A 17,950-nucleotide genomic window follows, 5' to 3' on the forward strand; every position below is an offset into this window, starting at 1 on the left:
GGTCGGTTGCATGCAAGGCAAATGCCCTACCTGCTGTGCTGTCCTCCAGCCCGAAAACAAAATATAAACATACTAATTTGGTTTTTGCTTTTGTTGGTTTGGTTGTACTAATTTCCCCTAGGTTTTGTTGATGTTTGTTTGGTACAGCAAGGAATTGTGAAGGATGGAGAGGAGGTCATCTTGGATGACTTGTCATCTCCTCACCTCATGTATGTTTTTCTTCTTTTAGCTTCTCAGATCCCAGCCAGTGACATCGTACAGTTAATACCTTGCTAATATGTTCACTCATAACTAAGGCCATGTCACTGTCACTGTCACTGTCCTCCTGTTGTTCATTGATTTTCTCAAGCGGGCCTAGTAACATCTCCATTGTGACACTTATTACTGTGTTTGGCATATCGAATACATCACGGGTAGCTTGCCAGGCTTTGCTGTGCGGGCGAGATACTGTCGGTAGCTTGCCAGGCTCTCTGAGAGGGGTGGAAGAATCAAACTCAGGTTGGCCATGTTGGGTGCGTGCAAGACAAATGCCCTACTACTGTGCTATCGCTCCAGCCCAAGGCCATATATCCTTCCTTATTCTTCATCCCCATGGACTAAGGAGTCTGTTGGTCCTGGTTACCTGGGAACAGATAGGTCAATTGATGGCTCTTAAGGGTGACTCTTAATTAAGAACACATCTGGAGAATTTGCTTTTTAATGAAAAACATTCCTGCTACCTCCACGTTTGAGGGAATAAACAAAAAATTTGACATACTACTTCAATAATGCTGAACTTACCCAAATTATTAAGCCTCCGCAGGGAAACTACCGCTCCTTGTATGTCTTTCACTTGTCTGAGGGGGAGGGGAAATAGGTTTCTCTATCTTATTTTTTTTCCCTTTATTTTATTTTATTTTTTTTTAAAGTTGTAGATTTACAATTTTTTGTGCTTTGGTTTCAATTATACAATGATCAGATACCCATCCCTCCACCAGTGCCCATTTTCCACCACCATGGATAATATCCCTCCCACCCCCATCCCCCCATCCCCCCTGTCTCTGTGGCAGGGCAATCCCCTGTGTTCTCTCTCTCCGTTTGGGTGTTGTGGTCTGCAAAAGAGGCATTGAGTGGCAAACATGTCCAGTCCATAGTCTACTTTTGACATGCATCTCCCCTCCTGGGAGGATCCTCCAAACATCCTTTATTTGGTGCTCCCTTCTCTATCTGAACTGCCCTTTCCTCTAGGATACCCGGCTGGCCTCTAAGTTATGGAGTAATCCTCCTGGTGCTGATCTCAGCTATTCTTGGGTATTAATCTCATACTTTGTTACTTTATATCCCCCAGATGAATGCAATCTTTCTATGTCTATCCCTCTCTTCTGACTCATTTCGCTTAGCATGATACTTTCCATATTGTACCACTTGTATGTAAATTTCATGATTTCATCTTTTCTAATAGCTACATAGTACTCCATTGTGTAGATGTACCAAAGTTTCTTTAACCAGTCATCTGTTCTTGGGCATTCAGGTTTCTTCCAGTTTCTGGCTATTGTAAAGAGTGCTGCAATGAACAAACAAGTGCAGATGTCACTTCGACTATACATTTTTGCCTCTCTGGGATATATTCCCAGGAGTGGTATTGCTGGGTCAAATGGGAGCTCAATTTCTAATTTTTTGAGAATCGTCCATACTGTTTTCCAGAAGGGCTGAACCAGTCAACATTCCCACCAACAGTGAAGGAGTGTCCCTTTCTCGCCACATCCACGCCAGCATCAGTTGCTTTTGTTCTTTTGAATGTGGGCCAGTCTCTGAGGTGTGAGATGGTATCTCATTGTGGTTTTGATCTGCATCTCCCTGATGATTAATGATGTAGAGCATTTTCTCATGTGCTTTTTTGCCATTCGAATTTCTTCTTTGAGAAAGTTTCTGTTCATTTCATTGCCCCATTTTTGGATGGGGTTGGATGTTTTCTTCTTGTGGAGTTTAACCAGTATTTTGTATATCCTGGATATCAACCCCTTGTCAGATGTGTATTCAGCGAATATTCTTTCCCATTCTGTAGACTGTCTTTGTATTTTGGTCACTGTTTCTTTGGAGGTGCAGAAGCTTCTTAGTTTAAGATAGTCCCATTTATCTATCTCTGTTTTCACTTGCTCGGCCAGTGGCATGGCATCTTTGAAGATACCATTAGCTTCAATGTCATGGAGGGTTTTGCCAACTTTATCTTCAATGTACCTTATGGTTTCTGGTCTGATGTTGAGGTCTTTAATCCATTTTGATCTTACTTTTGTACATGGTGTTAGGCAGAGTTCTGAGCCTATTTTTTTGCATGTAGCCGTCCAGTGATGCCAGCACAATTTATTAAAGAGGCTTTCCTTACTCCACTTCACATTACTTGCACCTTTATCAAAGATTAGATGAGCATATGATTGAGGGGAGATGTCAGTGTATTCAACCCTATTCCATTGGTCTGCAGTTCTGCCTTTGTTCCAGTACCATGCTGTTTTAATTATTACTGCTTTGTAGTACAGTTTGAAGTTCGGGAGGTTGATTCCTCCCATTTTCTTTTTCCCAAGAATTGCTTTAGCTATTCGTGGGGGCTTATTGTTCCATATAAATTTCAGGAGTGTTTGCTCCATTTCTTTGAAGAATGCCATGGGTATCCTTATAGGGATTGCATTGAATTTATACAATGCTTTCGGTTATCTTATTTTTTTTAACTAGGTGTAATGATGACTGAGTTCAGACCAAAGAGTTCTTTCTGACCATTGCATTACCTTTATACTGTACCCTAGAACTGTTGTCCATCCTAGAATGTCTCATTTATTCTACATTCATTGGGAGCTAGAACGATAATTCAGAGGGTAGGAGTCTGTCTTGTGTGCAGCCAGCCTGGGTTCTGTCCCTGGAACCCCAGTGGTCCCCCAAGCCCATCTGAATACAGAGCCAGGAATAAGACTGAGTTTTTCTGAATGTGGCCCCAAAACCAAGTTCCTAGATTGTATTTACTATCAGAACCTCTGCTGGCACTCTATAGTACAGGATTGCTAGGTTCTATTCAAGCGCTGGTGGTTCATAAAATCACTACTGATAGCTCAATATTTGTACAGTCTTTCACAGTTTAAAATTAAACAACAACGATAAACGTTTCTTGAGGGGCCCTGGGGATGAAACAGTAGCGAATGGTGCCTGACTTGCAAGCATGAGGCCCTGAGTTTAATCCTTCCTGCCTTCCATACACACTAAGCAAGACTTGAAGACTCTAGTGTTTAGGATCCACATTACTAAAATAGTGTCCAGTCTCCAGCATATAGCCAGCTATGTGTAAGCACCATAACTAAACTTACAGCATAACCCAGTGAACAAGTGTGCAAACCACACCAAGTATTTCTGATTCCTATTCATTGTAATCCTCTCAGAGAGCCCGGCAAACTACCGAGAGTATCCCGCCTGCATGGCAGAGCTTGGCAAGCTCCCCGTGGCATATTTGATATGCCAAAAACAGTAACAAGTCTCACAATGGAGACGTTACTGGTGCCCACTCGAGCAAATAGATGAACAACGGGAGGACAGTGCTGTAGTGCTACAGTCATTGTAAAAAGAGTAGTAACAGGGGGAAGAGAAAATAATTCAAAATAGGCTTATAAAGACCTTACTAAAAATAATTTCTCAATTATTTATTACTCGTTATAACAACACATGGTAAAAAGGAAAATCTTCTCTGAACATCACTGGGATGGCAATATTTAATCTCAATTTTCATAGAACTTTAATGAAACTAGAGGGAATTAAGCGATTTGCCCTGTCTAAACACCAGGTTGTCTGATTCTTGATCTAGTGTCCTTTCTTCTAAATCACCATACCTGGGCTTGGAGAGATTATACACAAGCTAAGGTGCTTATCTTGCTTTCAGCCAAACCCAGTTGGAATCCCTGGCACCAAACATGGTCCCCATAAGCATCACCAGGGGTCTCCTGAGCACAGAGCCAGGAATAGCCCTAAAAGCCAAAAATTAAACCGCAGTATCTATATTATTTCTTTTTTTCATTTTTCATAATTTTATTTATTGAATCACCATGAGAGCAGTTACAAAGCTTTCGGGTTTAAGTCTTGGTCATACAATGAAAACCCGGACCTTCACCAGTGCCCATTCTCCACACCCCAAAACCCCAGTATACCCCTATCCCATGCCCTCCCCCAACCTGTGGGGTAGATGATTTCCACATTACTCTCTCTACTTTGATTACATTCAATATTTTGACACCAGACCCACCATTATTATTTGGGATTTTACCCTAACACTCAGATCTGCTGAAAAGGCAACAGTAGACAATTTGTTTTTTATTGCTGGCTATAACATATGATGTCACGAAGCTACAGCAGTGCCTGTGCGATTTTGAAATTCTGAAATTTTAACAATTAAATCTAGAGGGATTTCTGCCAAAACCTGCCGGGTTCCAAGATTTGTTCCTGAGTCTCTTGGATTATGGCCATTGAGCAGATTGATGAGGAGCCAGAGAGGCCGTTCGTGGGCGGCGACTCCGGGTCTTGTTGGGATGGGGAGGAAAGGGCCAGTTCCACCCCCACCCTGTGAGACCCTGCATGTCTCATCACTGAGGACCCAAACCTGACTGTCCAGTGGCCTCTGGATGATGGTGACCACAGTGCCGCCAGGGGGAGCAAGCAGAGGTACAGTACCCTTTCCCTCCTGGATGGCCCAGCAACAGTAACGTACTGAGGGGTCCAGACACATTTCTGCCAAAAGCCACTGAGTTCCAAGATTTGTTCCCAAGTCTCTGGGATCATGGCCATTAAGCAGCTTGATCAGGAGCCAGAGAGGCTGTTTGTGGGTACTACTCGGAGTCTCGTTGTGATTGGGGAGGAAAGGGCCGGCTCCACCCCCATCCTCTGAGGCCCTGCATGTCTTGTCACTGTGGGCCCAAACCTGACTGTCCAGTGGCCTCTGGATGATGGCGAGCACGGGGCCACCAGGGGAAACAGGCCAAGGCACGAAACCTTATTCCCACCTTGGGTGGACCAGTGCCACTAACCTACTGCAGGGACTGGACACATTTCTGCCAAAAGCCGCTTGGGTTCTGAGATTTGTTTCTGAGTCTCTGGCATCATGGCCATTAAACGGCTTGATCAGGAGACAGAGAGGCCATTTGTTGGCAGTGACTTGGAGTCTCATTGGGGTGGGGGGGAAGGGGCCAGCTCCACGCCCATTCTGTGAGGCCCCGCATGTCTCGTCACTATGGGCCCAAAACTGACTGTCCAGTGGCCTCTGGATGATGGCGACCACAGGGCCACCAGGGGGAACTGGCCAAGGCATGAAACCTTATTCCAACCTGGAGTAGCCCAGCGCCAGTAACCTACTGCAGGGACTGGACGCATTTCTGCCAAAAGCCGCTGGGTTCCAAGATTTGTTTCTGAGTCTCTGGGATCATGGCCATTAAACGGCTTAATCAGGAGCCAGAGAGGCCATTTGTTGGTGGTGACTCGGGGTCTCACTGGGGTGGGGGTGAAAGGGCCAGCTCCACCCCCATCCCATGAGGCCCCGCATGTCTCATCACTGTGGGCCCAAACCTGACTGTTCAATGGCCTCTGGTGGATGGTGGCCACCGAGTCACCAAGGGGTAGCAGATGGAGGAACAGCACCCTTTCCCCGCTGGGGTGCCCCGGCGACAGTAACCCACTGCATGGTCTGGACACATTTCTGTCAAAAGTGGCTGGGTTTCGAGATTTGTTTCTGAGTCTGGAGTCATGGCCGTTAAGAAGCTTGATCAGGAGCCAGAGAGACTGTTCGTGGGCAGCGACTCGTGGTCTCGTTGGGACGGGGAGGAAAGGGTCAGCTCCGCCCTCATCTCATAAGGCCCCACGTGTCTCATCACTGTGGACCCAAACCTGACTGTCCAGTGGCCTCTGGAGGATGGCGGTCACCGGGCCACCAGGGGGAACAGGCCAAGGCACAAAATCTATTCCCACCTGGGGTGGCCCAGTGCTTCTAACCTACTGCAGGGACTGGACGCATTTCTGCCAAAAGCCATTGGGTTTCAAGATTTGTTTCTGGGTCTCTGGGATCATGGCCGTTAAGCAGTTCAATCAGTAGCCAGAGAGACCATGCCTTCAGCTGAGCCGAAGGTAGTTTGTGGGTGTGTCTCCCACATACCTAACTTTTTTTTTTATTGAATCATTGTGGGAAAAGTTACAAAGCTTTCAGGTTTAAGTTTCGGTCATGCAAATATCAAACACATTTTCCTTTACCAGTACTTATTATTCACCACGAAGAACCCCAATAACCCCCCCCCCCCCAACCCTCCCAATGCCTGTAAGGCAGATGAATTCTAGTTAACACTCTATCTACTTTGATTAGATTCATTGTTTTGACAAAAGATGCACCATTATTTTTTAGATTTTACACCCCCAAATCCCACATGCTGAAAAGGCATTGTGAAATTTGTTTTCTACATCTGGTCACAAGAATCAAACAATGTCATGTGGCCTCAATAGTGGCCACGCAATTTTGGATTTCTGGTATTTTACTTATTAAGCCTGGACAACATACCTAACTTTTGGCCATTTACTTTCTTAGTAAACTTTGCCCCAAGTTTTTGGGGTCTGGCCAAAGGCACAGTGCAATTTTGGGGTATCTGGAAGTCTGAAGGCGCCATCAGGCTGCTGATACACTCACCTCACAGATGCAGATTGTCCTGCTGGCGGCACCATACCCCCTCTATATAATTTCAATTTTTGTCCCAATAGTAGTTAATGTTCCTAGTATTCTCTGGTATTTAAATATCTAGATATCTGAGTATTAATATTGCTTTTACCTCATTTGAATTTTGTATTAGTTTCTGGAAATTCTCTAAAGTCACTGCTTAGAATCAACATTCAGATTTGACGATGTTTTACATTTAAGTCGTTTGCCCATATATGGGCATGAGATCTAATATGACTTCTCATATAAAAGCTGTGGTTCTGTAAAGAGGCTTTTAAGTACCATAATCCTGATGATTTGATTATTCCTTATAGCTTATACTTATTTTAGTTACTTTCTCTGTTCTTCCCACATCACTGGAACTTGCTCCATTCAACTATTGACATCGTGGTAAATACATCTAGTAAAAGAAAAAAAAAACTTTTGTCTTTCTTTAGCAAAATGTATTTAAAGCACTATATTTGATTTATTTAGCTAATTTCAATATCTTTGTAAACCATTCTTGTTCCTATACTTAATGCTTCTTTTCCCTATTTGACTTTTAGTACACTAACATAATTTTTTTTCTGGGTTCCCCATTTGTTTTCCATATCCATAATCTATAACCTTTGTTATTTTACCTGCTATTTATTTCAAACTGAAAGAATATTAAGCTTGTAGGACAAATGTCTTGACTACCCATAGAACTCCTTCCTTCAGCTGCAGTTTTTTTTATCATTTTATCATGTTCTATTTAACAATTCAGTAATAAATCTTGTGTGCTGGCCCATAATTAAATCTTGTCAATTAGTCTCTACTCCCTGGTTTGGTTATAATTAGTAGTCCTCAGAGGGCAAGAATTTTACCTTAATACATTGGTTGTTTTTTTTTTTTTAATTTTTTTTTCCGTGAGATCCTGGTGGTGAATCCATAATACAGTTCACGGAGGATCCTGATGTATTGAGTTTGAACGCCCTGTTTGGCTAGGGCTTCGATGACTGCTTCAGTCTCAACAGAATCAAAGACCCTTCTTTAAATCGATGAATGTTAGACAGTGGCATCTTGAACTCCCGAGAAAGCTCAATGAGCTTGGTTACCATGTGGATGTGGTCTGTCGTGCTGAATCCCTTTCAGAACCCAGCTTGCTTGCATGGTTGTCCTTCATCTAGTGTTCTGCCAATCCTATTTAGGATGACTCGAGTGAACAAACAGCTTGTAGACAACAGACAATAGGCAGATTGGCGATAGTTGCCAATGTCGTGGAGGTCTCCCTTCTTATACAACAGAATAGTCCTGTTGGTTTTCCATTGGAATGGAAACTTGCATTCAGACAGGTAGCGTGTGAAGAGCTGAGCCGGTGTATTGATGAGTACTGATGGCAGATTCTTTAGGTGTCGGGTCTGACCTTGTCAGGGCCTGGTGCTGTTCGCTTCTTTGCGGACGAAATAGCATGTCAAAGGGAGAACATGTGGGCAGGTGGATGTGGCTATCAAAGAGATCCAAGTAGAAGTCATGGATAATATTCTCTATTGCCTTCTGGAAGATGTGATAGATCCATCAGGATGTCAGAGGGCAGTCATCTTGGTCTTGTAGTTGGCGAAGGACAGGCGAGCATTGCGAATACTTTTTCTGGCCTCTGATGCATCAGCCAGCACTGCTGTTCTTCTCTCTTTGAGGTCTTCCTTTATCACTTCTCTGCACTGCTTTTCGAGTTGGATGTTACCTTGTGGTTGCCTGAGGCTTACGCCAAGCCATGTTGGCAAATGAGCTCGAGAGAGGGGTTTAGCAGGGTAATAGCTTTTCACCAAAACTCTTCAGTTCCACCCTCGAGAACATCATGCGACGACTGGGATGAGAAGGAATGGGAGTGAAGGTAGATGGTTGGCAACTAGACCACTTCTGCTTCACTGATGACATCGTTCTAATAACACCAAACATTAACCAAGCAGCACAAGTGCTGGCCGACTTCAACCGTGAGTGTGGAAAGGTCAGACTGCAGCTGAATCTCACGAAGACAGTGTTTATGAGAAATGGTCTCGTTCCTGACATTCCATTCGCTATCAACGGAACGAACATCTCTGAATGCAGCAGTTGTGTGTACCTAGGTCGAGAACTCAGCACGACAAACGACATGGCACCTGAGTTGTGCAGGAGGAAGACGGTGGCACGGAACCGTCAAGAGTGTCGAAGAAATAGGTAGGAGGATGAAGAACCGCTGGCTCCAGGCACATCTCTTCGATTCCACTGTTTTACCTGCATTAACATATGCCTCAGAGACCTGGACCCTACAAAAACAGGATGAGAATGCTATTCGGGCCTCTCAAAGTGGAATCGAAAGAGCTATGCTTGGAGTATCATGCTTCACTCAAATGAGAAAGAATCCGGAGTTCTGAACTCTATCGCCAGTCAAGAATCAGGGACACTGTCTCATTTGCCAAGGTGTCGAAAATCAGATGGGCTGGACACATAATGAGATTTGGAGAGGACTGCTGGACTAGAGCCATTACCAACTGGATTCCATGGGATGTCAAAAGATTGCATGGCCGCCCACCTACGAGATGATCAGACTTCTTCATCAAGACTCTGAACGATCGGTTTGAGGCTGTTCGTGTTCCTGGAGCGAGTAGACACCATTGGGCTACACTAGCATGACAGGGCTGAATCAAGATGTTACTGGCATCCGCTCGAGCACATCGATGAGTAACGGAATGTCAAGTGATCAAGTGATCACGTGATTTTTTTGTAAAATCACCATGATCTTACAAAGTTGTTCATGATTAAGTTTTAATAAGGCTGTGTTCCAATGCCCATCCCTTTACCAGTTTAACATACTGTTTCCAAAGGTTTTGTTATATCCAAAAATAAGTCCAGCAAGAATACACGTATTGTTTCATAAAACTTGTGCAATAAATTGATTTTATAGTCAATATTTATTTGCTTACTGTTAGTCATTCCCTTTGCTAGAGATGGATCTACTAGGTTTCTACTGCAATAGAAAATTCCAATAAATAAGTCAATAATCTAAGCTAGTATTATATGTGAGATGAAAAGAGTGCCTCTGTATTTTATTACATGTATATGAAGGAGACTTCCTGGTGCTATGAAGTGCCTGGGAAGGTTGCTTTTGAGATTGTTTGATAACTGAAGAATTACAAAGGACTGGCCAGATTTATTAATGGTTTGAAGAAAGAAGAATTAAGTCTGGTTGCTTATTTAGAAGACTTATTTCTTAGAGAGAGGGCAGAAAGAATCTGTAATAAGATTCTGTTCTGCCATAGTATATAGTTGAAAAGAGGAGCAGACATGACAGGGACTTGCGATGACTTTATTACATGTTTGGGCTTTTAAGAACAAGTCTTTTTTTTAAGCCATAGAGCAGCATTATCAAATTTGTAGTTATAATCCTTTGACTGGGCTGTTGAGAGTAGTTTGGCAGAAAAGTGGTATAGGGAGAAGATTTTAGAGTCCATTGAAGTGATAGAGAGTGGAGATTACAGTGATCTGAAGCAAGGTGGATTAAGTGGAAGGATTCAAGAGACATTAGGCAGAGAGTCCTTGGAACTATTGCCTGCAGAGGAGGAACACATCGAGAGAAAAAGAGACAGATCAGGGATGATTAAAAATTCCTCAGTTCTCTGTCCCCCTCCCAATCATCTCTCATTGATTTTTAGGCTACTACTGATTTTTGAGCTCAGTATCCATAAAATAAGTACATTTAGGCCCAATAGACCATTAATCACATTCTAATATAAAAAATGCTGTAGGAAGGCTTCTAGTTACAGAGGGTAGTCATTATGAATGGTAGTCTGTGTTAAAAGATAAAACAACATACTTAGGTATAACTTACCATGTGAAAAAGTACATTCTTATCTAATACTGCTTAGAAATGTGAGACAATCACCATATTTTAATACTGCTTAGAAATGTGAGACAATCACCATATTTTAATTTAATTTTGGAGGTAGCCTCCACCCAGCAGTAATCAGGGGTCATGAAAAGGTCATGCGGTACCCTAACTCAGATCGAGATCAGACTCTTAAATGTGCATAGTATGTAATCCACCCCTTTGAGCTCTCTTGCCACCTTTATATAGACATTTAAAAAAATAAAAAGTCACATAAAGTTCATTTATGATAATTGGAAAGAAAGTGTGATTTTTTTTTCAGTATAGGGAATCTATCTGTTCCCTAGACTTGGCTGAAATAAAACTATAGGTATAAAATATAAAGTAATGAAAGCATTTGTTAGGTATATGTAAGATAGCTCCAAGTCATTTGTGATTTTCTGGAAAAGAAAACAAGTCAATTTTTGGGGATGATACCCACTTTGCTGGGAGATCAATAGTGGCCAGTCTGTGTTGAATGTACTCTATACAGTCCATTCTTTTTGCCCATTTCCCCTCCCTCCGTCCCTCCTTCCCTTCCTTCCTTCTAATTCTGAATTTCTTCCGTTAGATTGACCAAGAGTTCTCAAGATCTTACTCCTGACTCTCCATTCAGGGATCATTCCTGTTATGGCTCAGGGAACCATATGCAGTGCTAGGGATTGAACACAGGTTAACTGTGCAAAGCAAGTGCCTTAAACCCTGTACTATTTCTCTAGCTTTATAAATTCATCTGTTTCTTACCAAGCCTCCGCTCATTCATGGACTTGTAAAGAACAAAGAAAATGAAACTTCCCCTTTGTTTAAGTCTTGGTTCTATAAACATCAGCTCTATGATAATGAATTTGCATTGCTTAGGATTATACAGTAAAGTGAGGGGAAATAGATTTTTGAAAAGGGTAGTCCTGGTTATTGTACTTTTATTTGTATTTCTTTTTTTTCTTTCTTTCTTCCTCTTCTTTTTTGAGAAGAAAGAAAGAAAAAAATAGAGATAACAGATCTGATTACTTCCAGGTCTCTGTTTATTCAAGGGTCCCTCTGGTACTTAGGTCTTACCAGAGCAATCTCTTGTTATTCTGTGTCTTTTTCCAGCTCCACTGTCAGAACCAGGATACTAAAGGATGAATTGCTGGAAAAGTCCCAGAGCAGAAGCAACACAAAGTCCAGTGTTTCCATGCTTAGCATCTACACCTACATGTATTCTAAGCATATGAGCTCTCCTTCTGGCTGTTTATTTTTTAAACTAGATTTTAGGTTTTTTAATTTGCTTGTTTTGTGTTGTTGGTGGTATATATGCATCTGTGTATATGCAGTTTTCCCTGGGCCAGGAGAAGGTGAGGTGGTGGATGAATAGGGGAAAGGAGAACCCAGACATCATTTGATGGGGAATATTGCCTCAAAGACCACAAAGTACAGATAGCCTTACAAAGGTTGTAATCTCACAGCTCCCCCACTTAAATCCACTATTTGCCATTTTTGTTTTTTTTTTCTTCGGGGTCATACTGGCAATACTCAGGGGTTACTTCTGCGCACGCAGAGATACTAATCCTGTTGGCGCTCAGGGGACCATATGGAATGCTGGGGATTGAACCCAAGTAGGCCATAGGCCTCATGCAAGGTAAACACCCTGTCCTCTGTGCTATCACTCCAGCCCTCTATTTGCAGTTTCGGTTAATGCAATCTTACTTCCTCATTTATGTTTCAGCTTCATAGCATATTCATGATCCCTCCCTTCATTGTTAATATAAACCCTCCCAGTGTCTAGCTTGAACTCGTTTCCTCAGAGAGTACTGATAAATCAATCCCACCTGCAACTGTGACTACCTATCACAGTTAAACTCCTGGTATTCATTGACTGTTAGTCTTTTAATATGTATAAAATAGCTTCAGATGCAAAATAGAAAAGTACTAGTTATTTTGCACATGTTGTGGAACATACAATAATATCTTCTAATTGTAGATTTAGAAGATACTTTTGCTACCAGTGGCTCAGTAAAGGGTGGAGCCTGGAAGGTAGAGTTGAGGAAAGAGTTCCCACCTCTCTGCTCAACTCACCTCTGCCATCATCTCTCAGGGAAATGCCTGGCCTCTGTCAGATCGGTCCCAACCTCAGCACAGACATTTTGAGTCTGTTGCCTTTCCCTCACAAGAATATCAGAAGGAAGTGAAAAGGTGAAGCAAGAAAGTTTTTATTGAAACTTATTTAGAAAGATGTGAGGGGAGAGAAACAGAGAGAACACAGGCTTCTCCAGAGTAGAAAAAGGCACACAGAGAAACAGACAAGCAAGGGGGCTATGTGTTCAAGGGAGAACATGGCTTGAAGAGCAAACCCCAGATGGCTTTTCGGAAGGGTATTTTATGCAATTCTTCCAAATGGGTTTTTCTGGAGGTTTGCATCCATAAAGTTAATCTGGTTGCCCTGGAAAGCCTTGCACTGTTGATAGTCTTTTCATAATCTCATGGATTTCTCTGTGGCTTCTTCTTTTCTGAGGGATTCACCCTTATCCAGGTGCAACGTTTGATTTCTGCATCTGAGTGTTGCCTCAGTTTCTCCTTTCTGAAGAGCTCAGGATTTGCATGTCAGAGGGATGTGGCCTTCATGCCTTTGGGTTACTTCAATGCTAGGAAATCTCTGCTAAACTTTATTATTAGTGTTTCCTAAGGATTGTTATTAGTAAGGATCCCCTTACAACACTGATTAATCCCCTCTACTCATTATTGCCAGCTCCTTAGTCATCACTGCTCTTACTTTTAGAAGAAGCAAAGGTGATGTAATTACATCTTTTCTTCTTTTTCATACACAAAAGTATGTTTCCCTTTCGGGACTTTTTATTTTTAGTTCACTTATGAAGACCACATTGATTTACCTGCTACCCCTAGGATTATTCTGTTGCAGTCATTTAAAAAGCAAAGCACCGAGGCTAATAATAGTGATCATAGTAGAAAATCGTATTTGTGGAGCACACTAGAAAAAGAGAATTCTTAACATTTGAGTACCACCTCCATTGTTTTTTATTGCAATGAATATTCTCATAGAACTCAAAATCTACTAGAGAAGATACATTTTTGATTGTTCATTGGGTGGGAGTAGTGATGATGTCCTGAGCCTTTAAAACAGCAGTAATCTTTTCCTTTTCCCACTCCCATACCCACTTTCATCCTGCTCTTACGGCTTTCAAGGATCATGATCTCTGAACCCCTCTACGGTAACCAATTAATTACTTTTTTCGGTCCGTTTTTGGGTGTACAGGGCTTACCCCCTGGCATTGTGCTCAGGGATCACTCCTGGCTGTACTCAGGGGACCACTTGCAGTGCAGACGACCTACCCGCTGCACTATCGTTCAGGCCCGACCAGTTAGTGATGTTCAACTAAGTTGCAAGTCAAGCATCTCTTCATTTTGCCTGGGTCTACAGCCCAGGTGGGACTGGCTGGGGAAGGACGCGGTCCCAGTTCTGCGAAACGTTTCAGTGTTTCAGCGGTCTCGGTATTGAGCGCTGGTTTCAAATCCATCAGGAAAAACTGTTACGATGAAAACAGCCTGGAGGGGTTGATGATGAGGAAGAAGCACCGAGACGAAATCTGGCAAAGCTACGACGTAGTTCGGCGCTAGCGCCCAGCGCCCGGGAGGCGGGGCGGGCGGGGCAGCCGCGCGCCACCTGCGGGGAGCGCGGGCCGGCGGGCGGGCGGGCGGGCGGGCGGAGGGGCGGGCGGGGGCGTGGCCTGCGGGCGTGGCGCCGGGGGCGGGGCCGGGGGCGGGGCCGGCCGGCGGCGCCGGCGGTTACCAGGGGGTGGAGTTGCCCTTGGAGGCGGCGCCCGCTCAGGGCCCCGAGGCCCGCCGCGCCCTATCGGGCCCGCGCCGAGTGGCCCCGCGGAGCCGGCGCGCTCCCGCCTGCAGGGGGAGGGCGGACGGGGCGCGGGGACCGGCCAGGCCGCGGCGGGCGCTGTTTCTCTTTCACTTTCCTTCCCGGGGAGGCCGGCGCGCTGGCGGGCGCGGAGCGGAGGCGGCGGCCGCGGGGTAGGTGCCTGGAGGGTGGGAGCGTGGCCGGGGGGCGGGAGGCCGGGACCCGAAGGCTCCCCGCCCAACTTTGCGGGCGCGGCGCGTCCAGGCACCTGCCGCGGTCGCCCCCGTCCAGCCTGGGGCCGGAGAGCCCGCCGCCCCCCCCCCGCCCTGGGGGTGGTCGTGCGAGGTCCGGGGCTGCCCGGCAGAGCCCTTCCCCGCGGCGGGCTGCGTGCCCCGGCACCCGGGAGCGGCGGCGCCTGCCCCGCGGCCGAGCCCCGGCCCGGGCCCGCGCACCTGCCGACCGGGCGCGGCGATTGAGCGGGAACTGCCCGGGCCCGAGCCGCGAGCCGCCCGCCCGGTGCCGCCGGAGGACGCGGAAAAGTTCCCTCCCGTGCCCACCCGCGCCCTGCAAGTACTTGCTTCCTTTGAACCCTGCCCCGGTGACAGGACCCTGTGGCTGGGAAGTCTCCAGCCCTCCCTCCCCAGGTCGCGGCTGTGCCAACCCTCGCTGCCCGAGGTCTTCGCCTGACTTGGGAGCTGCACGGCAAACCTGTGGCCGTTAACCCCGGCGGAGGGGAGAAAGCCCAGATCCAGGCTCGGATGGTCAATTCCGGGTCTTGCAGGGGGACCTTTTGCGGGCCAGGGGCCTGACTCTCACCACCCCCCTCCCCCCCCCCCCCCGACTAATTCATCTTCTCTTTGACCTTCAAGAGGGGACGGTTTTCGAGATGATAGGATGCTGACGCCCCGAACGTATTATTAGTGGGAGGACGATTCCCTTTTTTTTTTTTTTTGCACGAGTTAGCTGGAGAAACACAAGTTCCCACTCATTGAATTAAAATATATCAGCAACCCCCCCCCCCCCCCCCCCCCGCCACCAAGTTATTTTCTAAGGGAGCGCATTTGTTGTAAGAAGTCTTTGAAACATTTTGTGTGTGTGTGTGGGGGGGGGGTCACAAGCTAACTTTGCTAAACATCTCTGGGGGGGGAATTAATGGCATTCCATTTTTACTGTGTGCCGCTTTTGTTTGTATAGTGTCTCGTTCAGTTTTGACTGCTTTAGGAACCTGATTCTGTTATTTTCATTCTACGGTTAAGAAACTGGGGCTTGGAGAGAATAAGCAATATTGCCTAGGGTATGTTTTGCCTATTATTGCCTAGTATATAGGTCTACTAAATGTGACCAAAGATTCAAGGTATCTTTTAAGTCAGAGAAAGAGGAAAGCGCCACAGAAGTGAAGTGTAGGTTAAAAAGCAGAAGAGATTACACTGAGAATAGCACTGGAGAAGGGCCTTGTAGAATGTAGATAGAGAAAGGGCTTGCTGGGTAGAAGGCAATGCGTGTGCAGAGCAAACTTCCTTCAGTGTGCAGGAAGGAAAATACTTGAAGGGCAGCCTGTGGAGGGTCTCATGTGACAGGCAAAGAAACTGAAACTTTTTTTGTTTCAGAGAGAAGACACATTCTTTGAGAAGAGGGCCCCAGTTAAAGTGAAATAAACCAGCAGAAAGTAAAACGAACTGCAAGTGGATGGGTGGTGCATAAGTTGGGTGACTGAATGGAATGTAGAAAGACACCAATTTGTTTGTAGTAATGACTGGATGTCCAGTACAGAATAGAGGTGGAGCATTCTGATAGGTGAGGATAATGACTTATGTTGTGAGTCTTTTCATTTTCATCTGTAGGGAACCCCAGTAGAGTAATCAGACCAATAATTTTTTTTTTAAGCAGAGGCTTTTTAAGATAGTACAGTGGGTAGGGTGTTTGCCTTCTACACAGTTGGCCTGACTTCAATCCCTGGCACCACCTTTATTCCTAAATCTGGCCAGGAGTGATCCCTGAGCACTGCCTGGTGTGCCCACCAAACAACAGGAAAAAAAAATCAAAAAAGCAAAGAACAAAATGGGAGTCCATGGCTTTGGGTATCACTTGTATCAAGGTGATATTTGAAGCTTCAGAATGAGATTGATTTGTCATTTTGAATTAAGTTAACAGGTTTAAAGTTGATTCTGATAGTGGGGGAAGTTTTCTGTTCAACTCTGCCTGATTTGGAACTAGTAACACTTGCTGTTGATATAATGGTATTAGTATAATATGAGCAATTTGACAACTACTTTCCCACCTTTTTTCACTTATGAAAACAGATATGGAAAAGCAGAACCACCAAAAGAAGTAATGACCAGCGATCTCATTATAAATCTGGATGTTTGTTCTTATGCCTCTGCATGTCCATTTGGGAACGCCACGCCAGCTCCTTGGATCAGACCTTTATCCATATAATATCCTTCTTTGCCTGAACTACTGAAGCCAGTCCTAGCTCACCACGAATGGCTACTCAAAGGAAACACTTGGTGAAAGATTTCAATCCTTATATCACCTGCTACATCTGCAAAGGTTATCTGATCAAGCCAACTACGGTAACGGAATGCCTTCATACATGTGAGTATTTCTTTCTTTCATCTGCCAATTATTATAAGTTACTGGGTACATTTCCTCTTTTTAAACTTCCATCTTGTGTCTTTATACCTTACATTTTAACACAATGAATATTCTAAGAATAAACTTCAAATTTAAGTAAGTTAAATTTGATTGAACTTAACATTGGGATACCATTGGGTAGAAATAATTTTTATGTTAATCATAATAGTTGACTTTCATCTGATTTAAAAATGTTTCAGAATTCAAAAGCTTTATTGTTGGTTAGAGACTTTAAGTGGGATATTTGAGGAGAAAGGAGATAGTATAGAGATTAGGGTGCCTATCACCCAATATAATTTCCCTGAAGAATCACACATGTATCCCTGGTGGACTCCTTAGCACCAGTAGGTGTGGCCCTGGAGATTCCCAAGCATCACCAGGTACATAGAGCCCTGGAAGTCCCTAAACACATATCACCAGAGTAACCTAAGTAATCCCTGTCACTGCAAGGCTCCTTGCTTTAAACAGCTGGTCTGGATATCTGAAGAATCACTGGTGAGCTCCTGGGTCTCCACTTCTCGAGAAATGCCGGCACTCCAAAATAAACTATTTAGGATTTAAAAAAATACTTTGAAATGATTTAGGATATAAGATATGCAGCTCATTGGTTGTTTTTATCAAATCACTTTTATTGGTAAAGGTAAGGTAAAGGCCCTCCCGTTGATCGTCGATTTGCTCGAGCGGGCCCAGTAACGTCTCCATTGGAGACTTTGTTGTTACTGTGTCTGGCATATCGAATACTCTCGGTAGCTTGCCGGGCTCTCCGAGAGGGGCGGAGGAATCGAACTCGGGTCGGCGATAGCACAGCGGGTAGGGCGTTCGCCTTACACGCGGCCAACATGGCCGACCCACTTTTATTGAGGTATCATTATTTACAAAGAGCTGTACATATTTAATGAATATAATTTAA

The 17,950-nt window shown here is 44.6% G+C and overlaps 1 protein-coding gene across 5 annotated transcripts in view; it reads left to right on the forward strand.

Moving 5' to 3' along the window:
* Positions 1 to 17,950, forward strand: part of PCGF5 (polycomb group ring finger 5) — a 120,327-nt gene that overhangs the window by 45,380 nt on the left and 56,997 nt on the right. For 2 of the 5 annotated variants that reach the window (XM_056130419.1, XM_056130420.1), the window contains exon 2: positions 16,707 to 17,001. In XM_056130419.1, coding sequence (XP_055986394.1) covers positions 16,890 to 17,001 — 112 coding nt within the window. In that variant the 5' untranslated portion in view covers positions 16,707 to 16,889. Of the gene's footprint in view, positions 1 to 14,344; positions 14,580 to 16,119; positions 16,201 to 16,706; positions 17,002 to 17,950 lie in introns of those variants that run through there. The other 3 variants (XM_056130422.1, XM_056130417.1, XM_056130421.1) reach the window with 3 other exon arrangements.

This window comes from Sorex fumeus, unplaced genomic scaffold (assembly GCF_029834395.1).
Source record: "Sorex fumeus unplaced genomic scaffold, SorFum_2.1 ptg000078l, whole genome shotgun sequence".
Taxonomy (NCBI): domain Eukaryota; kingdom Metazoa; phylum Chordata; class Mammalia; order Eulipotyphla; family Soricidae; genus Sorex; species Sorex fumeus.